At 38.8% G+C, this 24,986-nt stretch overlaps 3 protein-coding genes across 3 annotated transcripts; 1 reads left to right on the top strand and 2 right to left on the bottom strand.

Annotated features, from left to right (window-relative positions):
- Positions 1–850: 850 nt before the first annotated feature.
- Positions 851–3,719, bottom strand: LOC117614787 (G-type lectin S-receptor-like serine/threonine-protein kinase At1g34300). The gene has a single exon (XM_034343690.1). It carries the CDS (start codon positions 3,511–3,513, stop codon positions 1,114–1,116), a length of 2,400 nt encoding a protein of 799 aa, XP_034199581.1. The 5' UTR covers positions 3,514–3,719; the 3' UTR covers positions 851–1,113.
- Positions 3,720–12,732: 9,013 nt separating this feature from the next.
- LOC117617734 (probable clathrin assembly protein At4g32285) lies at positions 12,733–14,211 on the top strand. Its single transcript, XM_034347250.1, has one exon. The coding sequence runs from the start codon at positions 12,733–12,735 to the stop codon at positions 14,209–14,211; it is 1,479 nt and encodes a 492-aa protein (XP_034203141.1).
- Positions 14,212–21,047: 6,836 nt separating this feature from the next.
- On the bottom strand, positions 21,048–22,713 carry LOC117624578 (U-box domain-containing protein 21-like). Its single transcript, XM_034355948.1, has one exon. It carries the CDS (start codon positions 22,562–22,564, stop codon positions 21,221–21,223), a length of 1,344 nt encoding a protein of 447 aa, XP_034211839.1. The 5' UTR covers positions 22,565–22,713; the 3' UTR covers positions 21,048–21,220.
- Positions 22,714–24,986: the final 2,273 nt, after the last annotated feature.

The following is a 24,986-nucleotide window of genomic DNA, read 5'->3' on the forward strand; positions in this document are numbered from 1 at the left end:
ACATGTTTAAGAAATATTGATGAATTATTGGGCTCTCTTTTTTACCTTTCTTTTATGAGGAGAATTGGGCTATATACCTCTCTTTTTTAAAACTCAACTTTTTATCCAGATATCTCTCAAATAAAAAATTATTTAAGAGATACTCTTTAGAACTAACAAAATTAATAAATACGGTGTTTTAAGAAATTATTTAAATTTTAATCATTAATTGAATGGTCAAATGATATCGGATTTAAGTGATTTTTTGTAGAAATGATATTTGAATGAATATCTACAAAATAGACAGTTTGAATTAGTGAAATACAATGTGGAGTGAGCCCTACAAAAGCATCCCTTAATAGAAACTCTCTGTAAATAAACTTATATAAATGAATGCCTTTCAAACTTAAGGCCAATTTAAGGCCAACAAGTAATTTTTTTTCTTTTTTCTTTTCTCCTCCATTGTTGGGAGGCTGCCGTGATATGTTTCCTTACTTTATGTTGCTTTTAGTTTTAATTTTCTATTTTGATTTTCTGATGTAGGATGATGATTATGTTACTCGTATTGTGGTTTCTGTGTGTAAATTAAAGAGTGTCCAAGATTTCTTTTTCTTTTTTTAAAAAAAATTTATTTTCTTTCCTTGTGTTTGATTTAGGCGGCAAATCTTTCTTCTTTTGGGCAAAATGGTTGGAGGATGATGTCCTTCCATTATATATGATTTTATTTTATGTAAAATAACCCTCAAGCTCAACATATCTTTTGTATAAAGCCAATGCCCATGCTAGCGGTTTACCTTCATTCCTAACTTTTTATTCATCCTCAGTTATTTCTTTAAAAATAAGAAGAAAATAAACAAAAAACACAATTTGATTCCATCTGTCTTTTATTTTTTTAAATTCAATCTGATTTATAAGCATAATTATATGTAGCTTTCTTCACATCTTCGATCTTGGACTCTTAAGATTTTATTATACAAGTGCAAGCCCAAATTTGGGGTTGGGGCACTAAAATCATAACTGCACAAGGACGAGTGTTTTACAACAGGCCCAAACTCGATCCACTGTCCGTGGGAATTGGGAGTGAGACACTCAGACAGCAAGCAACTAGTCTACGACATTATTCTAGTCCGGAGACTAGTCGTCGGTGAGGAAAAATATTGTGGGCTTTTTTGGTTCAGTGATATCCACCGTCCCCTCCAACATCTTAGCCACCTTCCCCATCGACGGCCTCAACTCCGGTCGATCCTGCAGGCACCACATGGCCGTTTTCACCATGCGATTCACCGTATCAAAGTGCAGCCGGCTATCATAAGAATGCTTGATCTGACGGTCTAAAATGTCCTCCACGTTCATCTCCTTAAACACCTTATCAAAAGCCCATCTCGGAAAATACCAGTCCTCGCTCTCGATCCTTGACCCCTGGATCTCGTTGTTTCTGACCCCACTCACAAGTTCCAACAAAACCATCCCGAAGCTGTACACGTCTGCCTTGGGTGTGATCGGGTCCATCTTCACCCATTCGGGCGCCATGTACCCGCGGGTCCCCTGCATCCGAGATATGGTCACCATGTCCTCTTTCTTCTTCAGCTTCGCCAACCCGAAATCCGATATCTTGGGGCAAAAATCGTCACCCAAAAGTATATTCTCCGGCTTGATATCACAATGCAAAACCCACTCCAAACACTCCTCGTGAAGATAAGCAATGGCTCTCGCCACGCCCAATGCAATCCTGTACCGGATCCCCCAATCCAGTATCGGTCTCTGACCATTATCCACCAAAACACCCGTTTCTTCCTCAGGCTCCGAAGACACAACCCGACCCGGTTGGAAAAGGTACTTGTCGAGGGACCCGTTAGGGACGTACTCGTAGACTAGGATCCGTTGACCTTTCTCAGCGCAAAAGCCCCATAGGCGTACCAAGTTGAGGTGGTGCATCCGAGCAATAATGGTCACCTCAGCCCAAAACTCAGCGTCGCCGCCGGTGACATGCTTCAAACACTTGACGGCCACAACGCGCTGGTCGCTCAGCTCTCCTCTGTAAACATCGCCGAAGCCTCCTCTGCCTATGAGATTTGAGAAGTCTTTCGTGGCGGCTTTGAGCTCGGCGTACGAGAACCGCTTGGGCCCGCCGGCGGGAAGGAACTCCAGACCCAGGGTACGGGCCATGTCTCTGTACTTGATGTATTTCTTTATGAAAGCCCAGAAGAAAAGCACCCCGGAGATCAGCTCAGCTGCAAAAAGGGTACAGATGATCACAATGTTTCTTGTCGTTGTGTTGGATTCTTGTGGCGGTAGAGGGAGGCTTATCTGAACGGGACATGTCGTTTCTAGCAACTCCGTCATCCCGGTGAACTTGGTCGGGTCTGCTTCCGAGTTGTCCACCCGAAGAAACATAGCGGTTTCGGTGTCCGGAGACCAGTACCCGTATAATAATCTATCGAGTTGAAGCACACAGTAGCCTTTGCCGTCGTATTTGAACATGAACCCGAGACAATTGTTTTTAGCCAAACACCTCGATTCACAAACACTGAAATTAGTGGCTGGCCAATTGGTTTGGTTCGACCCACCTGTGAAATTGACATAATCAAGCCGTAGAAATTTGGTGTTGGCAAGATTCGTGAGCTCAATTTTCCTTTCGCATCCACTATCTTTGATTCCACCGACGGATTCTTTAAACCCAGGTGGGCATACACAGTCCGAAGAACTCGAACCATCGCTGACACATATGGCATTAGGCCCGCACATGCCGTGAACTTTGCACAATTCGTACCCTGCTTGCCAAACGACGGTCCATTCTCTAGGGTTCTGATCGAAACTGTAAATTCTGAGATTCCCGTCGTCGTCTATGGTCAATCTTCGAGATCGGTTCAGCCCAAAATCGGACGTAACGAATGAATCTCCATTTTCCTGCTGCAGTTTTCCGGTGGAGTCCAGCATCCGGAAAGCGTTGTCTATGGGTTGATAAACGTCGGTCTGATTGAAAACTAATTTGCTTGCATTGACGAAGCTGAACTTGCCATTCTTGGAGAAGAGAGTAATGTTAGTCCCTGACATAATCTGGTTTGGCAATATGGTATCGGTTGGAAAATCAAAACTCTCCCACTTGCCAAAGATCAAATTACCATCGTCGCGGAGGACGAGTTTGGTGGTGTTTGGATTCTGTGAGTGAGGTCCTGGCCACAAGTTTACATTTCCACCAGCGGAGGAGTTGCTGAGACGGAGCACGCCGGCGGCGGTGACGACAAGGCTTGCCGTGAGGCCAACCGGAGTCTTTGGGTTGGCGGACCAAACGACAGAGTCTCCTATGGAGATGTTGCGGTACCAGACTGAGAAGTTGAAGAGATTTGGGGAAGTGGGTAGGGGAAGAAAACCGGCGGCGAAGACCAAGTTTGGGGAGAGGAGGGTTTTGTTCTGCTGAGCTGGAGTCCATGGGGAGTCTGTGATAGAGAAGGCGGAGAGCTGGGCTGAGCATGGTGGCGGGTTTGAGACGATGAAGGTGATAAAGATGAGAAGAGGAAGGAGGAAGGGGGACATGGTTTTGGGATTCGTTAATTCGTTAATTCATTAATTCCATAGATTTTCTGCGCGAATTGAGATGATGTGGGGATTGGAGGTGGAGGGGAAGTTTGAATGGTGGTATTTTAATTGCGGCCGACGCAGGTTTGAAAGACTTGTCTGCGTTGACTTGGAAATTTGGAATTGGGACTGACTGCGAGGTTTGGCACTGAGCAATGAGAAAGTTGAATTCCAACAGTGAGCCCGCCACTAGTTGATGTATTTATTTGTTAATAATACAACTAATCTTAATTCATTAAACACACAAGTTGGAAAGCAAAGCAACAAAACAGAAAGGAGTAATAAATTGCAGGTCTAGAACTACAAAACAAACGTGTCTAACTATCTTTGATTGTTGGGTCAATCAATTTCGTGTTTGCCGTGAAACTCACGATCTTCAATCGAGAGGTGCCTTGTTGACCTGGGCTGGACTTGTTTCTGCTGCAGAGCCACATATGTGTTCTGGTCAGATCCGCTCAACAGGAAATGCCGTCTAAGGAAAATACCTTACACATTTGGAGCAACTTTACCTATTTGCCTTTATTTATAGCAAGGGAGAGATAGGGCAGTTACTATTCACGTAAATAGTGGTTGTCTTTGCAAAGAGTATTTTGTGTTTCCATCTATTGTCATGGCTAAGGGCAATTACTATTCATTTTTTTTTGTTTTTTTTACAACTTTTTTAATGAAAATAATTAATTTGGATAATATTTTCAGATAAAATTTTCGGGTTCCTACGTGTCAAGACTATTCATAATCAGATAAAATTTCCGGATAAGATTTTTAGATTCAAATTTCGGATGAATTTCAAATTTCAAATTTCAAATTTCAGATAAATTTTTGGGTTCAAATTTCGAATGAATTTCAAAATTCAAAATTCAGATAAATTTGGGTTTAAATTTCGGATGAATTTCAAAATTCAAATTTTATATAAATTTGGGTTCAAATTTCGAATGAATTTCAAATTTCAGATAAAATTTTCATCCAATCAAATCAAGCCACGTGGCATGTCTATCTTGCAAAAATTTTCAATAAAACCAGAGACTGAGCTCATACCTCTCACACCATATCTTTCTATATTTTCATTTCTCAGAGTTTAGATTTCATACTTCATTCATTCTCAATGAAAAATTGTAGGAGATGCTTGAAGAGGCAAGAGCGAGAAACAAATGAGAGAAACTGTAGAGCATATGAAATTAATGAGTTGCAGAGACAAGTCGATGAACAAGTTCTCATAGCAGTGGCTTTCCAAGACAAAGAGAACCAAGGTCGTTGCTGTGGTTCACAAGTCGGCCGCCGCTGGAATGTGGACAGATATAGGCATTCTCGGGGTAAGAATCTTTTGGAAAATTATTTATCCCAACTTCTTTGTACTTTGATGTTGATTTTCGAAGGCGATTTAGAATGCAACCTCATTTGTTCAATAAAGTCATGCATGATATTTGCAATTATGATGCATACTTTGTTCAAAAGTGTGATGCTACTGGGGTTTTGAGGCTTCTTCCGGAGCAAAAGCTTACAGCTGTTATACAAATGTTGGCGTATGGAGCATTTGCTAATCAGGTGGATGAGATTGCTCGGATGGGGAAGTCCACTACGTTGGAGGCTTTGGTAAGATTTTCTCAAGCAATTGAAACTCTGTACACTATGGACTACCTGCGTAGACCTACTCCCAAGGACCTCCAATGACTTCTACAAAAAGCCGAAGCTCGAGGATTTCCAGGAATAATTGGTAGCATCGACTGCATGCATTGGCAATGGAAGAATTGCCCAACTGCCTGGCAATGTGATTACGAAAATAGAAAATGCCAAAAAAGTATCGTCCTTGAAGCCGTTGCTCGCTTGAACACATGGGTTTGGCATGCCTTCTTTGGAGTTGCAGGATCCCAAAATGACCTCAACGTGTTGGGTCAATCCCCGGTCTTCAACGATGTATTGAGAGGCCAGGGCCCCAATATAACCTATCAAGTCAACAATACAGTGTACTAGACGGGCTATTATCTAGCTGACGGCATCTACCCGAGGTGGACCACTTTTGTCAAATCCATTCCGAATCCCCAATCCCAGAAGCAAAAATTATTTGCTACCTATCAAGAGGGATACAGGAAAGATGTCGAAATGTGTTTTTGCATCCTTCAAGCTCGGTGGTTGATTATTTGAGGTGCGGCTCGTATGTTTGATGAGGAGATCCTCAGAAGCATTATGATGACTTGCATCATCTTCCATAATATGATTGTGGAGGATGAGTACGATTATGATGCTTTAGAGGTCTACGAACCGTATCCAATGAACACGCTGACAGGACCCGACCCGATTTCCGCTTTGGAATTCGAGCAAAGTCCTGTGCGTGTCCCACACCTGGCGAATGTCGGGCACAAATGACCTTTTTACCCTTCTCATTTCAAAAGCTTTTTTAAAATTTCCCTTAGACTTCTGCCAAACATTCGGCAGAATCTCCCCTGTATTTTGACTAAACCCAAAGTCTTCCACCTGTCAAACAAGCTCAAATACCACACCAACTGCTAGAATATCTCAAATAAACACTTTCCAACTTGGTTTGTCAATTTAAACTAGGTATCAGAGCATTTCTACAAGTTTACAGAACTTTGACAACAAAATCTTACGTTTCTTGGCGGTGCGGAAGCTAAGAGTGGCTCGGTGGTGGATCCCTGCGCACTTCTACGACCTGGGAGCGAAAAACAAGTTTAAAGTTGTGAGTGGACAAAAATAAGGTTCTTAAAAACAAGTTAGAATATAATAATAACCCCCGTTGTAAAATAACTTAATAAGTAAGGCTAGAGTTCAACCGTGTTTAATATAAAGTATTCTTCCGAAGATATATATAACCGTATGTATATAGATTTGTAAACCTGAACAATTATATGAAGAGATAAAACATGCACGTATATTGAGAAAACTGATATAAGATGATTGAAAACAATAGCTGCATAAAAGTGCTCAAATTACTTTAAAACTACCACCTAAGTGTACCCCTGAAAATCCGTCAATTCCCCTGACAGGTCTCGGGCGACACGCAGTCTACCCGAGCCGCAAACTGGCGAAATCAGGGGACTATGATCAGCCTGATCCGCCGGCAGGTCTCGATGACACCAAGTCTACTCGAGCCGCTCTGGCAGGATATAGGGGACCGTAGTCAGCCTGATCCGCAATCCTGGCAGGTCTCGGGGACACAGAGTCAGCCGAGCCGCAATCCTGGCAGGTCTCGGGACACCAAGTATGCCGAGCCGCAAATCCTGGCACTCACGGTCCGAGCATCCCCGAAACTCATGAGGCAAAGTCAAGTGCACTGACGTAAACTAAAATCGGACTGGATGTCCGTAGACATCAGTCCAATTCTGGGTAATCACCAAATAAAGGGTGGGTACATGGTGGTTCTAAAATAAACTATTTTTAGAAAAATCTAATAACTCACTGCCTTTTTGTGAAACTGAAATTTAACTGCTATCTCCTCTGGTAGAGTTCTCAAACTCTGCTTTTTATATTACGGGAGCTTCAGTAACTAAGCAACATGTAAATCAACGCATTTTACAGCACAAATCATGCTCGAAATAAACAGTTCATAAAACTTATTCAAGGTCAAATAATAAAATTAGCTATTATAAACTCCTTCATAAAATCTTATTTGTATAAAATCAATATAAAATCATTTAGGTAAACTTATTTATATAAATCATTTATATAACTCATTTATATGAAATCATTTATGAAAGAAAGTCCACTCACTGCTGGTCCGAGCTAGCTGGACCTCTTGAAGGTCCCTCCTGTGGTTCTGTCGGGCCTCTGGTGCCTGATTACCCATAAAGATTAAATTAATAAAACTGCTCAATAAAAGAATTAAATTAAACACCCTGCCCCCGGCTCCTAGAAATACGTGCATTCAAATCCAAGTTACTCCTGAGCCCACATTAGCTTTTTAGACTCTTAGATCAGTTTTGGAAGACGCGACGCTTAGTTAAGCGATAAGCTGTCAGATCGGCCGACCCGGGACCCTGCGGGTCCACAGCCTCCGATGGCCAATCTGGGCTTCTCTAAAGGTTCCTCATAGAGAAGGAACCATGTTCCGCGAATTTGGTCCGAAACGGACGGTCGGATTAGCCAAAATCGCGTTATCGCTTAAAATCCAAACCCTAGCCCCAGGGTTCGCTATTTCGGAGTATCCGGGACTCCGATTCGCAATCCGTCGAATCCTACACGATCCTAGAATCTTGTAGTACGACATATCCAAAATTGAGTACGATCCAACATTTTGGCGACAAGGATCGCGTCATATGAAAAACTCGTTCGGGGCTCAAACGAACTCCTACGCTCTCGTGACGACACGAGGATCACAAAACTACACAGAGTCACTTCACCACCCTCGCCCACGGGCTGCCACACGCGCGGGCAGATTGGTTGTCCAAAGCGATTTTTGGGTTGCCGAAAAATCTCTGAACCAAGACTCCAAACTCCTATCCTAGGTAAAACACCCCATTTGGAGTCACTTTTGTTCTTGGACATACCCCAAAAAGTGACCGGAAATGGCCAATCACGGCGGCCGAAGTTTCGGCCAATTTTCAAGTTGAAAATCGAACGTTCTAGAGCCAAAATCGATCGAAACCCATGCATCCATCAGTTAGGACACGAAAAATAGCTGAGAAACCATACCTTACTCGATCGATTTGGTGGAGAATTGAGGAAGAACAAGGAGCTCAAAGTTCAAACTGGAAAATCGGCAAAAATGGCAGATTCCGGCGAGCTCTGGCCACGGCAACAGCGGCGACGGGTCAGGAAAGGACGGCGGTTGAGTGGTGGTCAGTTTGGTACCAACGGCGGAGATCGACTCCACCTGTGGCGGCCGGGGCGACGTCGAGAAGAAGGAGAGGTCGCGGCATGGGGCGAATCGGGAGGAGAGAGAGAGAGAGAGAGAGAGAGAGAGAGAGAGAGAGAGAAGGAGAAAAGGGATAAAAATCAGACTTTGTGACCAAATTACCATTTTGCCCTTCGCGGTATTTTGATCGTATCTTCTTCATTACAACTCCGATTCGAGTCTACTCCGTGTCTACGGACTCGTTTCGCCGTGCTCTACGCAATGGCGTAAGCGGAATTGCCAAATTATTTCCCGATCAAAAAGTCACTTTTTTTCCTATTAAATAATGTGAGGGCAAAATTGTCTTTTTGCTAGAAGATATTAATCCTACTTTTTAGATATTTTTGTTACTTTTTTGATATTTTGTTTTGAGTTATTACACACGCCATTGACACGGATTTATGAAAGGCCCATGGGGCCAAGTGGAGAACTGTTTGGGCCGGGACCGTTGGTGAGGGATGGTCATTTGATGAACCGAATGATAGATTGATATACAGAGATGCAATCTTCATATATTCATGAAATGCGTCAAGTTCACTTGATAGAGCATCTATGGCGGTGAAAGGCAATGAAGATGAATGATGGAGCATAGATGCTTTGGTTATGTTTTATTTAGTTATGGTTAGGTTGTATTGTATTTTTATTTATTATGGTTTGGTTGTGGTTTGTTATTATTATTGTGCCTTATTTGTAGTTTTTTTTATTTTTATTTTGTTTTGTTTGAAGTATGGAATATGTTGAATAAAAAGGTAATTTATTGAATGCTTTGTTTATTAAATAAAGAAATCTAATACAAGTCATTATGAATTACTACTACTAAAATAAAATACATGAATTACAACAACTTTAATAGAAAACATGAAAAATACAAATACATAAAAGGTATGCTAACTAATTTAATGGTTTCCATCATTTAACCAATCCGTGTTGCTAGGCCCATCATCCCGAAAAAGTCTTCTTTTCATAACATCCCTTCGTTCTAGCTTCCAAAATTGTTTTGTTTCAGGGGACATATGACTTGTATCCATCGCCATAGTTTTCCGATCCGTCTTGTCCATATCTTTTTTGCGCAAATACTCCATTTCTCGTGCATACTCAGCTTGAAGGGCCAACTCGTTATCCTGGCGTTTCTGCTCCATTTCAATTCTTATGCCGTTTTGCCTTGCAATTTGCTCCAAAAAACTTTGAATTATTATTGCATGAATTGCCCGCTTTCTTTGCATTCGCTGCCTTTCTGCCAATGGGCCTCGGCTCCTTTTCGATGAGTGAGTCTTGACTCATAGGGGAATCGAGAGGTGAATCCGATGTCATTGAATCACGGAGTGGCGTCTCGTTTAACACAACGGCGGGACCCGCCGGAATAATTATGAAGCGTTTGCAATATTTCACCACCTCCCAACATTCATGATGGTTGAAACTTTTTTTGCCACCTCCGGTTGCACCGAACCACATTTGTGCTTGAATCATCTATTTAACAAAAAAAAATAGAAAATGCAATAAATATTTAAAATATATTCGATATGCATGTAACAAATAAAATAATAATGGAAATGCAATTAACCTTACAAATAAATTAGAAGTGCAAGAAAATTAAGAAACAATTGGAAATGCAAGAAATATTAACAACATATTGAAAATGTAAGAAATATTAACAAAATATTGAAAATGCAAGAAATATGGACAAAATATTTAAAATGAAAGAAATATTAACAAAATATTGATAATGCAAGAAATATGAACAAAATATTTAAAATGCAAGAAATATTAACAAAATATTGATAATGCAAGAAATATGAACAAAATATTTAAAATGCAAGAAATATTAACAAAATATTGAAAATGCAAGAAATATTAACAAAATATTTAAAATGCAAGAAATATTAACAAAATATTGAAAATGCAAGCAATATTAACAAAATATATATATTAGGAGATTAAACTTAATAAAACAAAAATTATAAAATACTTACCTCGTTAGTACGATTTTCCCGCTTCTATAGTTGTCCATCGCTTTTGCTAGGGCATCTCTCCATTTTTCCAACTCTTTTATTGAGAATTTTCCACCTACTAGATAATGTCATCTCCGTACGAGTAGACCCCGGAATTTTTTCACAAAATTCGGCATGAATTTTTTTCCACATATGAAAAAATTTCATCTCATTGCCGGACACGGGACAATGACAAATTTGGAGCCAAGCCTCACACAAGGAAACATCTTCCATGGTGCTCCAAGCCCCTCCGGTTTTGATAGAAGAAGCCATAAAAATATGAAATAAAAATACAAGGTGAAAAAGAGGAAAATGTTGAGTAAAGAGTGAATAATAGTAGAAGTATAATGAAATATATGAGGATTGGTGTTGAAAGTGAAAGGTATTGATAGGTATTTATAGAAGAAAAAAAATCTGAATTTTTTAGAATTTTAAAAAAAAAATTTCAATTTTTTTTCATAATTTTATTGCCCAAAAAAGGCCAGCCGTTGGATTGGATTCAGATATGTTGATCGGAGGGCTGGGTGCGCGACACGTGGCATCTTCACGTTGGAACTGACACGCGCCAATGGTAAAAAAAATTTGAACGCCCTCACTGACGTCAGCGCCCGCGGGCTTCAGCGCGGGCTGAACTCGCCTTCGGGCTGGCCCGAGTTGGTGGGACCCACAAGCCCCCAGGGCTTGGGCTGGTTGCTGGAACGAAATTTTTTTCCCCCCCTAGCCTCGGGCTCGACTTGCCCGTTGGACTTGCTCTTAGACAGAGGATATGGGCATAAAAAATAATAAATAAATTACTAGAGGGTGTTTAATTTTCTTTCATTAATTACTTTAGATTTTTTAAGTTAAAGCGTTTGTTAACTCGCAATATAATCAACTTAAATCACTCAAACCTACTATGCAATGCATTTCTTTCCTCTCTTTTTTTTGTTGTTAAAATAATAGATGATTGACTAAATAAACTTTTTACAAAGTTTCATTAAAAATTTCCATGTATTTATCACAATTGTCGTAGTTTTTATTCAATTTTTATTGATATTGATATTTTCTTAATATTTCCGTATTTTTGAACCACCATTATTTCCGAAACCCTCAATATTTAATATTGAACTTTATCTTCTTTAGGGAGAAGAAATCTATGCAGGTAGGATAGATCTGATAGAACATCACCCTGGATAAAATTATAGGTGGTCAATCAATACTAGAAAATGTGCATTCCACATTGAATTGATGCCTATATATATCTAGTATGTGTGGATTGTACATTGAGTAGATGTGCTACCGGATGTTTGAACGGTCAGGCTCATTTGTCATTTTTTTTCTTTTTCTTTTTTTTGTCACATTGGGGTTTGACGGGGTGCGCCATGGTGGGGAAGGGGAAGCTACCACCACTGTGGTGGAACCCATTGGCCCAGGCTCATTTGTCTTTCATCTCTGTTTATATCATTATCTTCTAAACTTTTGATGCATGAATTAATGGAAGAGAAAAACCTAATGCAATTTCCATTCTTGGCGTAAGAAGCCAAATGCTTATCTACATCTTGTCAAGCATCTTTGTCAATTCCCCACAGGAATTCACTAAGACCAATGCAAGTGCAAGACCATTCAACACTAACTCCATCCAACAAGCTATAATAATAGCCTACATACATACATTACAAAGTAGAATGCTTCAACAAGGCCTGCATCCATTGCAGTAGTTTATGTAAACAGGGCATGCCAACCAGATTTATACATGAGCAGTGGAAACAACAATGGTTTCTATATCAGAAACCATGCCTCAAGTAGAAACAAATCCACTAATAGTCACTAAGTCATGATATAAAAAGTCAAGTACCAAAATAATTCGTATCGATACAAGTACAACTAATGTTTACCACACATAGAGAATAAACTTTGTTCAAATTACAGATGCACTTGGGATATGATATTTTATTATTAACTAACATTGTTAGCTCTGGCTTACTGGTGTATGAAAACACAAAAAACCAAGTTCCTAGCTCTGAATGATGTTGAATTCTCTGTAGAAGAATCTTTTGCAGTAAACTAATCGACCGAAGATGAAATCAAGAAACCCCTTTGGAGTTATCTCAGTACATCTTTCTGCATGCATCACAGAGTTGTCTCTTGTTGCATATATTGATTAGCAGCTGGCCTCCTTCTTGTTGTAGCGTCGATCTTACCAAAGACAAGTTTGTCATTGTATACACAGAAGCCAGAAAGCAACTCTTAACTCCCAGGACATGTGGTGTGGTGTGGCTATATTAATTTTAGGCTAATTTCTCATCCTTGAATAAACAAACCCTCCTCCTGCCGCCCCAAGCTCTGTTCCCTCTGTCTCTCAACATGCAGAGGCGATTTCGGCAAGTCTGCACTGCTCTAAGAGAGCACAGCTCTGTGAGATATGCCAAGATTGCCACTGTTGGAGGGTTCTGCAATGTTGAACTCATTATCGTAAAAGCTACAGCTCCTGACGACTTGCCATTGCCTGAAAAATACATTCAGGAGCTCTTGAAAATCTTCTCCATCTCTCCATCTTCATTGAGAGAATTTTCACTCAGCTTCACTCGCCGTTTTGGCAAGACTCGCTGCTGGCGGGTTGCACTCAAGTGTCTAATCCTCCTCCACCGTCTGCTTCGTGCTGTGCCTGAAGACAGCCAGTTCCGGTCTGAGCTCCTTTGGACACGATCCAATGGCCTGATGTCTCTCAGTCAGTGTCACTTCCGTGATGATTCATCCTCGGCATCTGAAGATTACACAGCCTTTATTAGATCCTATGCTCGGCTCCTTGACGAAGCCCTTCATTGCTTTTGGTTGGATAGCAAGCCAGCCTACAATCAGCAAGAACATCACTGTCAAGAATATGCAGAAGAAGAAGAAGAAGAAGACGAAGAAGAAGGGCAATTTGAGAGCTTACCAAACAAAATGACAGAAGTTGGTCGAATGCTTGAAGTGTTGCCACAGCTGCAAAGCCTCATTGACCTTGTCATGGACTGCCGTCCCACAGGAGCAGCAACGAAAGCTTTCCTCGTCCAGTTGGCTATGAAGCATATCATTAGAGATAGCTTTATGTGCTACATAATCTTTCGGAGGGAAATTGTTATGGTTCTGGACAGCCTGTTTCAGATGCCATACAGGAGTTGCATATCAGCATTTGGTATTTACAAGAAGGCAGCTGTCCAAGCAAATCAACTCTGTGAGTTTTATGAGTGGTGTAAGGCAATGGGGTTCTGTGGAGCATATGAATATCCCTTCATAGATCAAATCCCACATATTCAAATTCATGCTCTCGAGAATTTTCTCAATGGCATGTGGCAGCTGACAGAGTCCTCTTCTACACCAACTTCTTCACCAACTTTATCAGCATCAGTGCCATCATCTTTCGTCGAGTACTCTAGCTCGACTTCAACAGAGGACGACATTAATAAGGATCATATCCTCGTTACGACGAAATGGGAGAAGCCCTTAATTCAGTTTGATAGAGGTTCTAACGAGGAGAAGCCATTAATTCAGCTTGATAGAGGTTATGACGAGAAGAAACCATTGATTCAGTTTGAAGATGATACCGACGAGGAGAGCTGGGAGAGCCTTCTAGAAGCTTCCATTAACATGTCACCTCCGGCTGCTCAACAGAATAATATGTGCTTCAACAATAATGGAACTTATGGCTTATATGGATATTGTAATTACAGGAACGTGGTCCAACATGTTGATCAAAAGGATGCACGGCAGATGCAAATATACAACGCAAATTCTCTTAATCCTTTCTATATCAGCCACTCATCAGGCCAAACTACTTATTTATCCCCAAATCTAGCTGAATAACACTCATCACATGTAATAAGGAATAAATTAGACTTTCAGTCTTCATTTTAGAAAACTGTTTGTAGGAATTAGATTGAATATTTATTTCATTTTTTTATGTGCCCTCTTTTTTCTTTTTCTTTTTTTTTTGGGGTGTGATTCAGAAGTTCAGCACTGAGACACCTTTTTATTGGTTTTACTTCCTAATTAAGATTCAACAAAGGAAAATGATCCGCAAATGACCCACTAGTGTAGTGGTTTGGAGTATTTACTCTCTCAGGCAAGGTCCTGGGTTCGAGTCCTAGCATCCGTGTTGTGTGTGTGAGTTTAATATGCTATCGCTCCTTTCAATAGGAAAGGACCTCAAAAAAAACAAAGGAAAATGATCCAAGCGGAAACTTCTCACAAAGACAAAGCATTTATACTTCATCAACATATAAATGCAATTTTCCTTCTCAAAACCTAAGTCTAACACGAGCCGTCTTCCAAACCCTCTCTCTCGCTCAGACATAACCCGCCACCTCTCTTCTTCAATTACTCTATTTTCCTCGGTGAATTTGCAGGTGAAAAATAGCATAAGCCTTGGGATTGCCAGCTAGGGGTGGGCACGGTTCGGTTTGGACCGGTTTTTGCCTCAAATTAGAACCGATCTGATACTATTCATGCGGTTTGGTTCGGTTCGGTTTTAATTAAAAAAATTCAAAAACCGTCCGGTTCGGTTTGAACCGGTTTCGGTTCCGGTTCGGTTTTGAACCGGATTATAAAAATTATTTTTTAAAATTGTTTTGTAATACAATTCTCAACTGAAATATTATTTTTTTACTTGAAAATTAACAAATTATTCAATTTCATATAATTAATAAATATTAAAGTGAGAAAAGAGAGATATTTTGACATTGAACTTGGATAAATATTAGGTTTTTTTTAGTGAAATTAAAAATATAGCATTAAATATAAATATATATTGAAATTATATATTTTTTTAGTTTCACCGGTTCGGTTCGGCCCGGTTCGGTTTTTGAAGACATGGAACCGGATCCGAATCCGGTCCAAACCGGTCCGGTTCGGTTTTTGACCGGTTTTTGACTTTTTGGTCAACTCGGTTTTTTTCCGGTTTGGTTCGGTATGGTTCGGCTCGGATTTCCGGTTTGCCGGTTTGAGTGCCCACCCCTATTGCCAGCTTATACAGGGCCAACCTTGTAAGTCAACTTTTGTTATAATTTTCCCTTCACAAATTAACCCCAATCCAATACCACAACAATAAGGCTGCGGTTGTTCTTGCTTGTCCCTTGCCATCATATACTGGGCCAACCTTCTTCTAATATTTTATTTTCTGGACATATTGTTTGGGCTTCTATGAAAATGATCTTGTAACTAAAAGAAAAAACATTTTTTCAGATGGCTTGATATGGTACTTAAATGAGACCGTATCTTTTAATTGTTGAATTAAATTAACTAATTTGAATTCAACGGATAATAAATTTGATTCAACAATTAAAAAATATGATCTCATCAAAAGACTATATATAATGCCCTCACTATAAATCGTGATCGGAATTCAGCACCTAATGTTTCTAGGCTATGTTTCTATTCTATACTAGTGGTCCCCAGTCAGTCAAGCCCCTAGAGCTTTAACGTGACTTGCCTAATCTTTTACAACTTAAGGTTAGCTACCCACCCAAAAAATGTGCGCCATTTGTCCATGAGAAATGTGCGCCATTTGTCCATGAGAGAGTTTGGTCTCTTCTTGTTTTTGTCATGTTTTATTTGTTTATTAAGATCAGTCAATTAAGGCTCCTGGTAACTTTGCGGACACACATGAAGATGATGAGATGGCTTTCCATATTTCCAACCATTTCAAGTATTCCTCTAAAATAATTCATTGATCCGATGGTTGATTCACAATTTGCCAAGCCTCTAATTAACTTGATAGAACACACATCAAACACAAGTACTCAATTCGACCCCCAAAAAAAACACAAGTACTCCAAAGGACGAATTAAGCGACGTATACGTACTCAATATGCTCATCACCATGCACTAAATTGTTGTTGAATATTATTGTATTATCTACATTTTCCAGTATGACATGTGCCAATAGTATGTCTAAAATATATGTATTTTGTACAATGAACTGCGAAAGGGGAAAAAAAAAGAAAAAAAGATCGAAAGCGCCAACCAATGACCCTTATTTCCTATTCTCATCCTAACATTTTTATAGGTTGATGAATCAAAAAGGCCTCTTGAGCGCCTTAAAATCCATAGAATCAATGCACTTCAATCTCTCCCTGTGAATATTCAACACCTTCAACAACTCGGTGGCCTTGTCTTTGCTCCTCTCTGCACACCCTACTTGAGAAGGGCCTCCACAAGCACCCCTCCATCTTCCCTTCCCTCATATTCTTGCAAAGCTTCTGAAAAATAGGGATTTCTCACACACACACTACGAAGATGTCATAAAGTTGTGCAAGTTAATGCCCTTTCTCAGTAAATGAGTTCAAATTGATTTTTCCCTTTGTTTAAATCCCTTTTGTAACCAGCTGATCACTTTCTATACTTGGAAATAAAATTATTCAACCACATCCCTTCATCTTTGAACCACAACCTAGAAAATGTAAAAGGATTTTGACCTTTAGGTTTACGTTGGTTTAAATTTGGGCTATATATAATAAAAACTCAATTAAACAAGGGTAGGATTGAAGTGTGCCGCAATGGTAGAATGGTAGATGGAGAATAGAAAAGAAGTGCCCCAATACAGTTCAAAGATAGGTCATGTTTTGGAAGGGATAAAGATGGAGATGAGTTTTTTAGCATGAAAAACAGAGAATAGATAAGAGAGTTGAAGGAGAAAAAAATTAAAAACGTGTGAAAGTGTGTTGGGAGATGTACTGACGCTAAAACTCACATCAGTTTTCTTTCTGAAAAATTGATTTAAAAATTATTTACAGAAAACAAATTGCATTTAAAAAAATTTTGGTTTATTGTTTAGAATTATGTCCACCGTTGGATTTAATCTAACGTTAGTTGACCAAGACAGTCCTTGGTCCCCGTGGACCAGGTGAACGGGAGTGATATAATAAAAACTCAATTAAACAAGGGTACTTTAGGGTTATTCTAAACTTTAATCGAGCTAGGGTTAATTCCTCTTCATCTTCCTCTTCCATCTTCATCACTGAACTGTCAATCATAACTCCAAAGTCCAAAGTATTGTATTAAAATCTCTGAAATAACTCTCTCTCTCTCTCTCTCTCTCTCTCTCTCTCTCTTCAATTTTTGCTAAACAGACCTAATCCAAAAGTTGAATACAAATCCCTAAAATAACCAATCAAGTAAGGCTGCTCGAAGGTCAAACTGGGATGCGAACTCAGCTGGAGGCAAGTTTTATTTTTTGAGTTTCTAAACAGTTTAGGGGTTGTATTGATTTGAATTTGTTTGTTTTTTGAGTTTGGTAACAGGGTTTTGACATATTTTTCTTTGCCTGCAGGCTTAGATTCGAGTTGAGGGAACGGGTTCTTGTGTCGTACTGGGTGGGTTTTTTTGTTTTTGCTTTATTTGTGTATTTGGACCGTATATTTACCATGTTCCTTGGTTTAATGTTAGGGTTAGTGCATATCAAAGCATTCTTATTCCATGCATCACATTAATGTATGTATATGCATGTATTATCTTCCCAGCCGTTACTTCCTTGTTCTTTTGTTTCTTCGTAATACTTTCATTGTGATGTATGTACTGTTACAGGTCTAGCAATTAAGAAGCCCTATTGATTATAGGAAACATGGTTGTTACCTCGAGCACTTTCCTGTCTGGAGAATGGGCAAGTCTTCCTCTACCCTTGTGTTTTTCGTTCTGGACAAAATGTTAGAACCCATTGACCATGTCCATTTTGCTGCTGTTTGCAAGGAATGGCGTGCTCTTGCAAAAGACTATAATCACGCAACGCAACGCTGGCGTCAGCTACTTCCTATGCTCATGATCCCTACAAGATCCCAAGAAATTAAGCGAAGAATATATAGCGTTGCTGAAGGGAAAATGTACAACATTGAGTTGCCGGTGCCTTATAATGACAAGAGATGTTGTGGCTCTTGCCGTAGCCATGGTTGGTTGGCAACTATAGACCTACTAAATCAAGATCAAATAACTATAACTCTCGCAAACCCTTCTCTTAAACCAGTGGCGCCCATACGTCTTTCTCCTTTGCAGTTTGTTTGGTCGTTTTGTACAGCGAGAATTTCCTACCCAAGGTTATCTTTTCTGATCCCACATTGAACCCAGATATCTATGAAGTTATAGTGATGTACAAAAGGTGTGACAAGTTGGGAAATGGGGAAATCGGGGCTTATTCAATTTCAAAAGCAACTTGTCACCTGAAGCAGAAAAGCTACTTTATTATAGATCTGGAGATTATTATGATCCTATTGGATATCTTGTGGAATGAATCAGGGGAGACCTACTGCATGTGTTCGAAGAATTTTAACAAGGTATAAAGAGAAATACGAGGAGTTGCACACCGTGAGCTTCATGGTTTTCAAGTTGGTGTTAAATGAAGATGACGGATCGGTTATGCAACATATTCAGCTAAAAAATATCGAAGACGAGGCTCTGTTTGTGGGAACCAAATCATTCGGTCTCTGTATTGTCTTCAAACTTTCCTAAGTGCCAACCTAATTCTATATATTACACTAATGATCGGACAGATTTTGGTGACATGCGGTTACCTATTCCGCACTAGGCGATTGTGCCACCGTTCAATGGACTCCACTAGCTTCTACTTTAGTTTATCTTCGTTACAATTTACAATGGTGCCTCCATTGTGTAATGCTCAACTATTACATATACACGCGATTAAGCCTCAGTTTCTTTTTAGAGTAATGCTACTCTTATCATATTTGTATACCACATTCTCATACCACCTTATGTGGCAGATGAAATGGACAACCACATCAATTAAAAAGTATCAATAAATCATGAAAGAAAAAAAATGTTAAATTAATTTACTTGATGTGGTTGTCCACCTCATCTGCCACATAAAGTGGTATGAGAATGTGGTATACAAATGTGGTAAAAGTAGCATTATTCTTCTTTTTATGCCATTACATCATCACATGTGGCGACCTTCATTTAGTTGGACAACCTTTTTCTAGGGTTATTCATTTTATTAGTCCCTGAATTTAGACTCGATTTGCATTTGAGTTCCTCAATTTCCAAAGGCTTATTATCACAAAACATCCCTGAGGTTTACGAAACTATCAGATTGCATCCTTAATGTTTTTTTGTGTCACTTATGGTCCTCAAGGTTAGTATGTGCAATCACAAATGGTCCCTAACGTTAGGTTCTGTCAAAAACTCTATTAGTTTGCTATCGTGGCATACATATATATCACAAAACATCCCTGAGGTTTACACACTTATCACAAATGGTCCTTACGAATTTTTTTTTATAAAAATTTAAAATTCATAAAATTTTGGTTTTCTTTTTAAAATTATTTATAAATGAAAAAACAATTTATATAAAGATTTTAATCTTGAGGACCATTTATGAACTCTAAACCTTTAGTTTTTTTTTCATTTTTAAAATTTATGAATTTTAAATTATTTTTAAAAAACTTCATTAGTTTGTTGATGTGGCATATATATGGAGCCAACATCTACAATAATATAGTGTCACATGTATTTAAAATTTAATATATATTTTAAAATAATTATAATTCATAAAATTTTAAAAAGAAAACAAAAATTTTATGAATTTTAAATTAAAATTTTTTTTGTAAGGACCATTTGTGATAGGTGTGTGAACCTCAAAGATGTTTTGTGATATACATATATGCCACGTCAGCAAACTAACGGAGTTTTTGACGGAACCTAACGGCATGGACCATTTGTGATCATGCATGCTAACTTTGAGGACCACGAATGACAAAAAAAAAAAAAAAAATTAAGGATGCAATCTGATAGTTTCGTAAACCTTAGGGACGTTTTGTGATAATAAGCCATTTCCAAAATCGTTTTCGTGGTCTTTCAACTTTAGTTTCGTTAGGATAAATGGTTATGCTATCAATTTTGTTAACTTTTTTTGTTAAAAGCAGGGGTAAAATGGTAGTTTTTATATTAAAACAAAAAATGAATAAAAAAATTATATCTTTAAAATAACAATAAAAGACAATCAAATAAAAAACCAACCAAAAAAAAAAATCAAGTTTGGGGGAGTAGAAATTGGGATAGAGGAGGAGAGAGAGAGAGAGAGAGAGAGAGAGAGAGAGAGAGAGTTTAATTTAAATTTAAATTTTTTAGTTTTTTAAATTTTTAAATTTTTATTCATATTGTAAACAATTTAATACAAAAATACCATTTCACCCCTGCATTTAACAGAAAAGTTAACAAAATTGACAGCATGACCATTTGTCCTAACGAAACTGAAGTTGAAGGACCACAGAAACGATTTTGGAAATTGAGGGACTCAAATATAAATTGGGTCTAAGTTCAAGGATTAATAAAACGATTAACCCCTTTTTCTAATATATTTTAGTATATTATGGGACTTTGTTCTCTTTTCTTTTGCTTAAATTTTTTTTTTGTTAAGTTATTTATTTATTTATTCAGATCAGTCAATTCAGGCTCCTGGGAACTTGCCAACACATGAAGATGAGGAATAGTTATCCAGATTTCCAACAATCGATGATGATCGAGTCTATGTTTTACACCCATAAGTCACAGAGTCGACACACAGGGTATTCATCCCAAAAAAATTCATTGATTCAGAGGGTTGATTCATAATTGGCCAAACAATTTTATTAAAACTCAAGTTAAGAAAACACACACACCAATCACAAGTACTCAAAGGACCAATTAAAAGACGTACGTACTCAAGAGCTCAACATGCTTATAAGATTGTTGTAGGATATTGTATATCTCTAAATTTTCAAGTATTGGTATTTTGTACAAGACTGATTAACTGTTAATATATATTTTTGAAAGGACCAACCAATGACCCTTATTTCCAATTCTCATCCTAAATTTTTTATAGGTTGATGAATCAAAAAGACCTCTTGAGCGCCTTAAAATCCGTAGAATCAATGCACTCCAACCTCTCCCTGTGAATATTCAACACCTTCAACAACTCGGTGGCCTTGTCTTTGGTCCTCTCCGCACACCCTAATTGCAAGAGCAACAACAGCTTCTGAAAGGCACCCACTTGAAGGACCTCCACAAGCACCCCTCCATCTTCTCTCCCCTCATTCTTGCACAGCTTCCAAAGAATGGATACCGAAAACTCAGTCGCCAAATCTGAAACCCGAAGTATCTTCTTCACCACAACGGGCATAGTCAAAGCATGATGGTAGGCCTTTTCCCTCCCTCCCTTGCTTCCGCAAAGTGCATCAAGAACCCCCAACGCCTTCTCGCAAATGCTTCGTTCGGCATCCACAAGGATTTCCGAGAGCAACGAGACCAATCCCATCTCCACAAGTCTCTCTTTGATTTTATCTTTCGAAAGAGACGACGTGAAATTATTGTTGACCATGTTGTACATGACGACCAAGGAGGCTTTTGTTGAAGTAGGACAAACGGGTTCTTTGATCAACTTTACCAGTGCCTCTAACGCTCCTTCGATCTCCAGCAAAGCATCAATCTTTTGATGATCGGAAGAAAGAGTCTCTTTGAGCACCAAAGCTGCGTTTCTTCTGTGGGACAAATCTCCACTTTCCAAAAACCACACCATGCAATGCAATGAAGCAGCCGAGCCAAGATAAGAGCAGGCCTCCCCATCCATTGGGAAAACTAAAGTCAAAGCCGACAAGATTTCCTCCAAGACGGCAACGTTTTGACGTTGAGAGGATGAAAGTGCAGCAAAAGCAGCGGCTAAAACGCTCCCCGTGCCACTAGCAACAACGCACCGCTTGTTGCGCTCGCTTTCTTTTGACAAGGCCTTGATCTTCCGCACCAAATCTCTGCAATCATCCGTCTTTTGACCATGGCTGGCTGCTGCTGTAGTAATTCTGGAGAGAATCTCGGAGACCTGAAGAGAAGTGATTGGGATGCGAGGGGTGGGAATGCGTTCAATGCCGAAAGACTTTTTCTGAACGCACCAATCTTGAATCATCTTGAGGATGGTGTGGTTGGGAATGGGCTCGAGACATGTGAGGGCTTGGTTGGTAATTGGGCACGTCAGGTTTCCGGCTTCTATCCACGTCTCTATGCTCTGGCGGTCGTACGTAATTCCAGTGGACAAGGTGACCGGATCTTTCATGAGGTCTAGTGAGATGGGGCAGCGGAAATGGTTTGGTATGGTCAGCTCCATCTCCACGTCGGCGGGCTCGCCTAGCTGCAGCTCCTTGGAGGCACGGCGGCCGGGCCGCAGCCTTCTCCATGACAAAGTCATGATTATTGAATTGAAAGTGTATCTGAATTAAGTTGAGTTGGTATATAGAAGGATGGTTGTTTTTGTGTTTTGTGTTGAATGAGAATGAGAATGGGTTTCTATAAATATTATGAGACTAGTTGTTGTACGTATGCAATGTTTAAAATATGGACGCGGTTCAACTTTGAAACTCAGGAAAAGGTTTTTATAATAAAATGAGGAGAAGCAGAAGGAATAATAAGATAACAAAGGCGTAACCCCAACACAAAAAAAATAAAAAAATAAAAATAAATGAGCACAAAAGCTGAGTTTTGAATATTTGACCGTTGAATGTTTGAAATGGTATAATGGAACACCGTCCGTCAAAGAGTTGGGTACTGTTTGGAATTGATCAAAGATCAAATGTTTGACTCAAAGCCAGTCAGCGCGGGTCGGTGGCCTCACGGTCGCGTCATTCATATGGAATGGATGTAAAACGGATATGCGTTTGATTAACATTCTGAGTATACGCGCAAAAAATCATATCCGTCTTCAACTACTTGGTCAAACCGTGGGTTTAGGCACTCTTTGTCTTTCTCTCCCTCTCCCTCTCCCTCGCTCTTTTAAGTCTTTAATTAATATTTGGTAAATTGACTGTTATGTATTTGAATTGTCACCAGCTAATTTAAAAACGACCAACTGATGGCAACCCAAGGACTGTCACCTTCGCTGAGTAACAAGCCGTCACTGCCTTGTATCTATCCCTCCTCTCCTCCACCACATTGCGTCGATCTCCACCACGACGTCAATGTCCAGCGACCACCACCCACGCCGATCTCCCACCCCATTGTGTCGACAGTCGATCCCTGCCACCAACGTAACATCTTCCTCACACCAATTTCCTTTTCTGGGTTGTTTTTTTGGATTAATGTTTTAATTTCAATTTCTTAAACGGATCTATTTATAAAATAAATAAATAAAAATTGAAATGTTGTGTTTAAATGATTCTATCTTTTTTATTAATTTAAATAACATTTATTAATTTTTTAACAGTAATTTAACACACACACAAATGAGCAAAAGTTGCTATAAAAAAAACACAGGATTTTGAAAAAATAAATAAAGCAATATACAGGGACAATGCATTTAATAGAGATAAATTTAGAAAATAAAAATTAGTTTACGTAATATATTAATGATATTATTTTATGTGTAAGCAAAATAACATATGTAATGAGGAGAAGAGAGAATATAAAAAAAAAAGAGATAAAAAGAATGTTGCTATAATTATTTAGAGTGAAATCATATACTATTTGTCTGCCCAAAAATTGAATAAATAATTTGGGGCTTGAGGTTGCTGACGTTGGGATGAGCCCAATAAGCAAACTAGGATGTGATTAGAGGCCCATAAGGAAGCGCCAAAAGTCAAGATTGATCAAGTTTCACAGCCCATTGCAGGTCATAAGTGTCTCAACAAGAATGACACAGCTGGTGTCGCATGGAGACAGAAAATAAATATTTATAAATAAATAAATAAAAAGGGTTAAAGAACTCCCAGTCAAACCAACTACCGCATAGAAAAGCTAGTGCAAAATTTAGTGTTAAAGATGAAGACAAGGATAAAAATAAAAGTTCAAAAGGCAGATGCTGACTTTCGACATAAACCAAACAAAAAACATCTAGAAGAAACCGTGTGCTTTATTCTTAGGCTATTATTTTTGTATTCGCATGGCAACTTGGCAAGGGATCACACAGGTTTTTTCCTTTTATTTAATACTAGCCTCGCGTATATGAAAGGTTTTTTTCAGAAAATTTTAAATTTATTTTGAATTAAAAAAGATAATAATTAATTGTGTTTTATTAAAATAGAATCTATTATCTGATTTTTTTTTATAATTTTTTTAAATATAAAAAAATGTGAATTTATCATATTATTTTTATTTAATTAATAATTTTAATTCTTAATATTTGTATGAATCAATAATATTTTCTAATATTTTAAATATTTCACAATTCTCTGCTTTTTACGTATAGATAATATAAATAATTGAACTCAAACGTCAACAGCATAATCTAAGAAAATAAGTAGCCCACAGAAAAGAAAAAAAAAAAAAGGATTAACCAATCAAATGTTAAGTCATTTGGAAGAATAAGGACGAGGCATGCGGGATGTGCACTGTGCCCCACCTTAGTCACTGTCGGAGTTGGAGAATATTCCAGAGAGAGAGAAGATAAAACAAATGCAGCTGGCAAGCGTATCTAATCCCTTACATGTCGGACACGTGTCATTCATTGCCGCACTCTACAGCCTATAAGAACAAAATAGAGGCTGAGCTGTGTCTTCTTGTTGCGGTTGTTCCGGGTTGGTTGAGCTTCCCCAACCCCACCCCTACCCACCCAATGTCATTCATTCCTAAACTACACAATTATTCACTTCCTTCCTGTCACCTGCCGATGGAAAATT

The sequence above is a fragment of the Prunus dulcis genome, chromosome 1, assembly GCF_902201215.1.
Source record: "Prunus dulcis chromosome 1, ALMONDv2, whole genome shotgun sequence".
Lineage (NCBI taxonomy): Eukaryota > Viridiplantae > Streptophyta > Magnoliopsida > Rosales > Rosaceae > Prunus > Prunus dulcis.

Coding starts and splice junctions, on each gene's coding strand:
- LOC117614787 (XM_034343690.1), bottom strand. CDS start 3,513: ATGTCCCCCTTCCTCCTTCCTCTTCTCATCTTTATCACCTTCATCGTC.
- LOC117617734 (XM_034347250.1), top strand. CDS start 12,733: ATGCAGAGGCGATTTCGGCAAGTCTGCACTGCTCTAAGAGAGCACAGC.
- LOC117624578 (XM_034355948.1), bottom strand. CDS start 22,564: ATGACTTTGTCATGGAGAAGGCTGCGGCCCGGCCGCCGTGCCTCCAAG.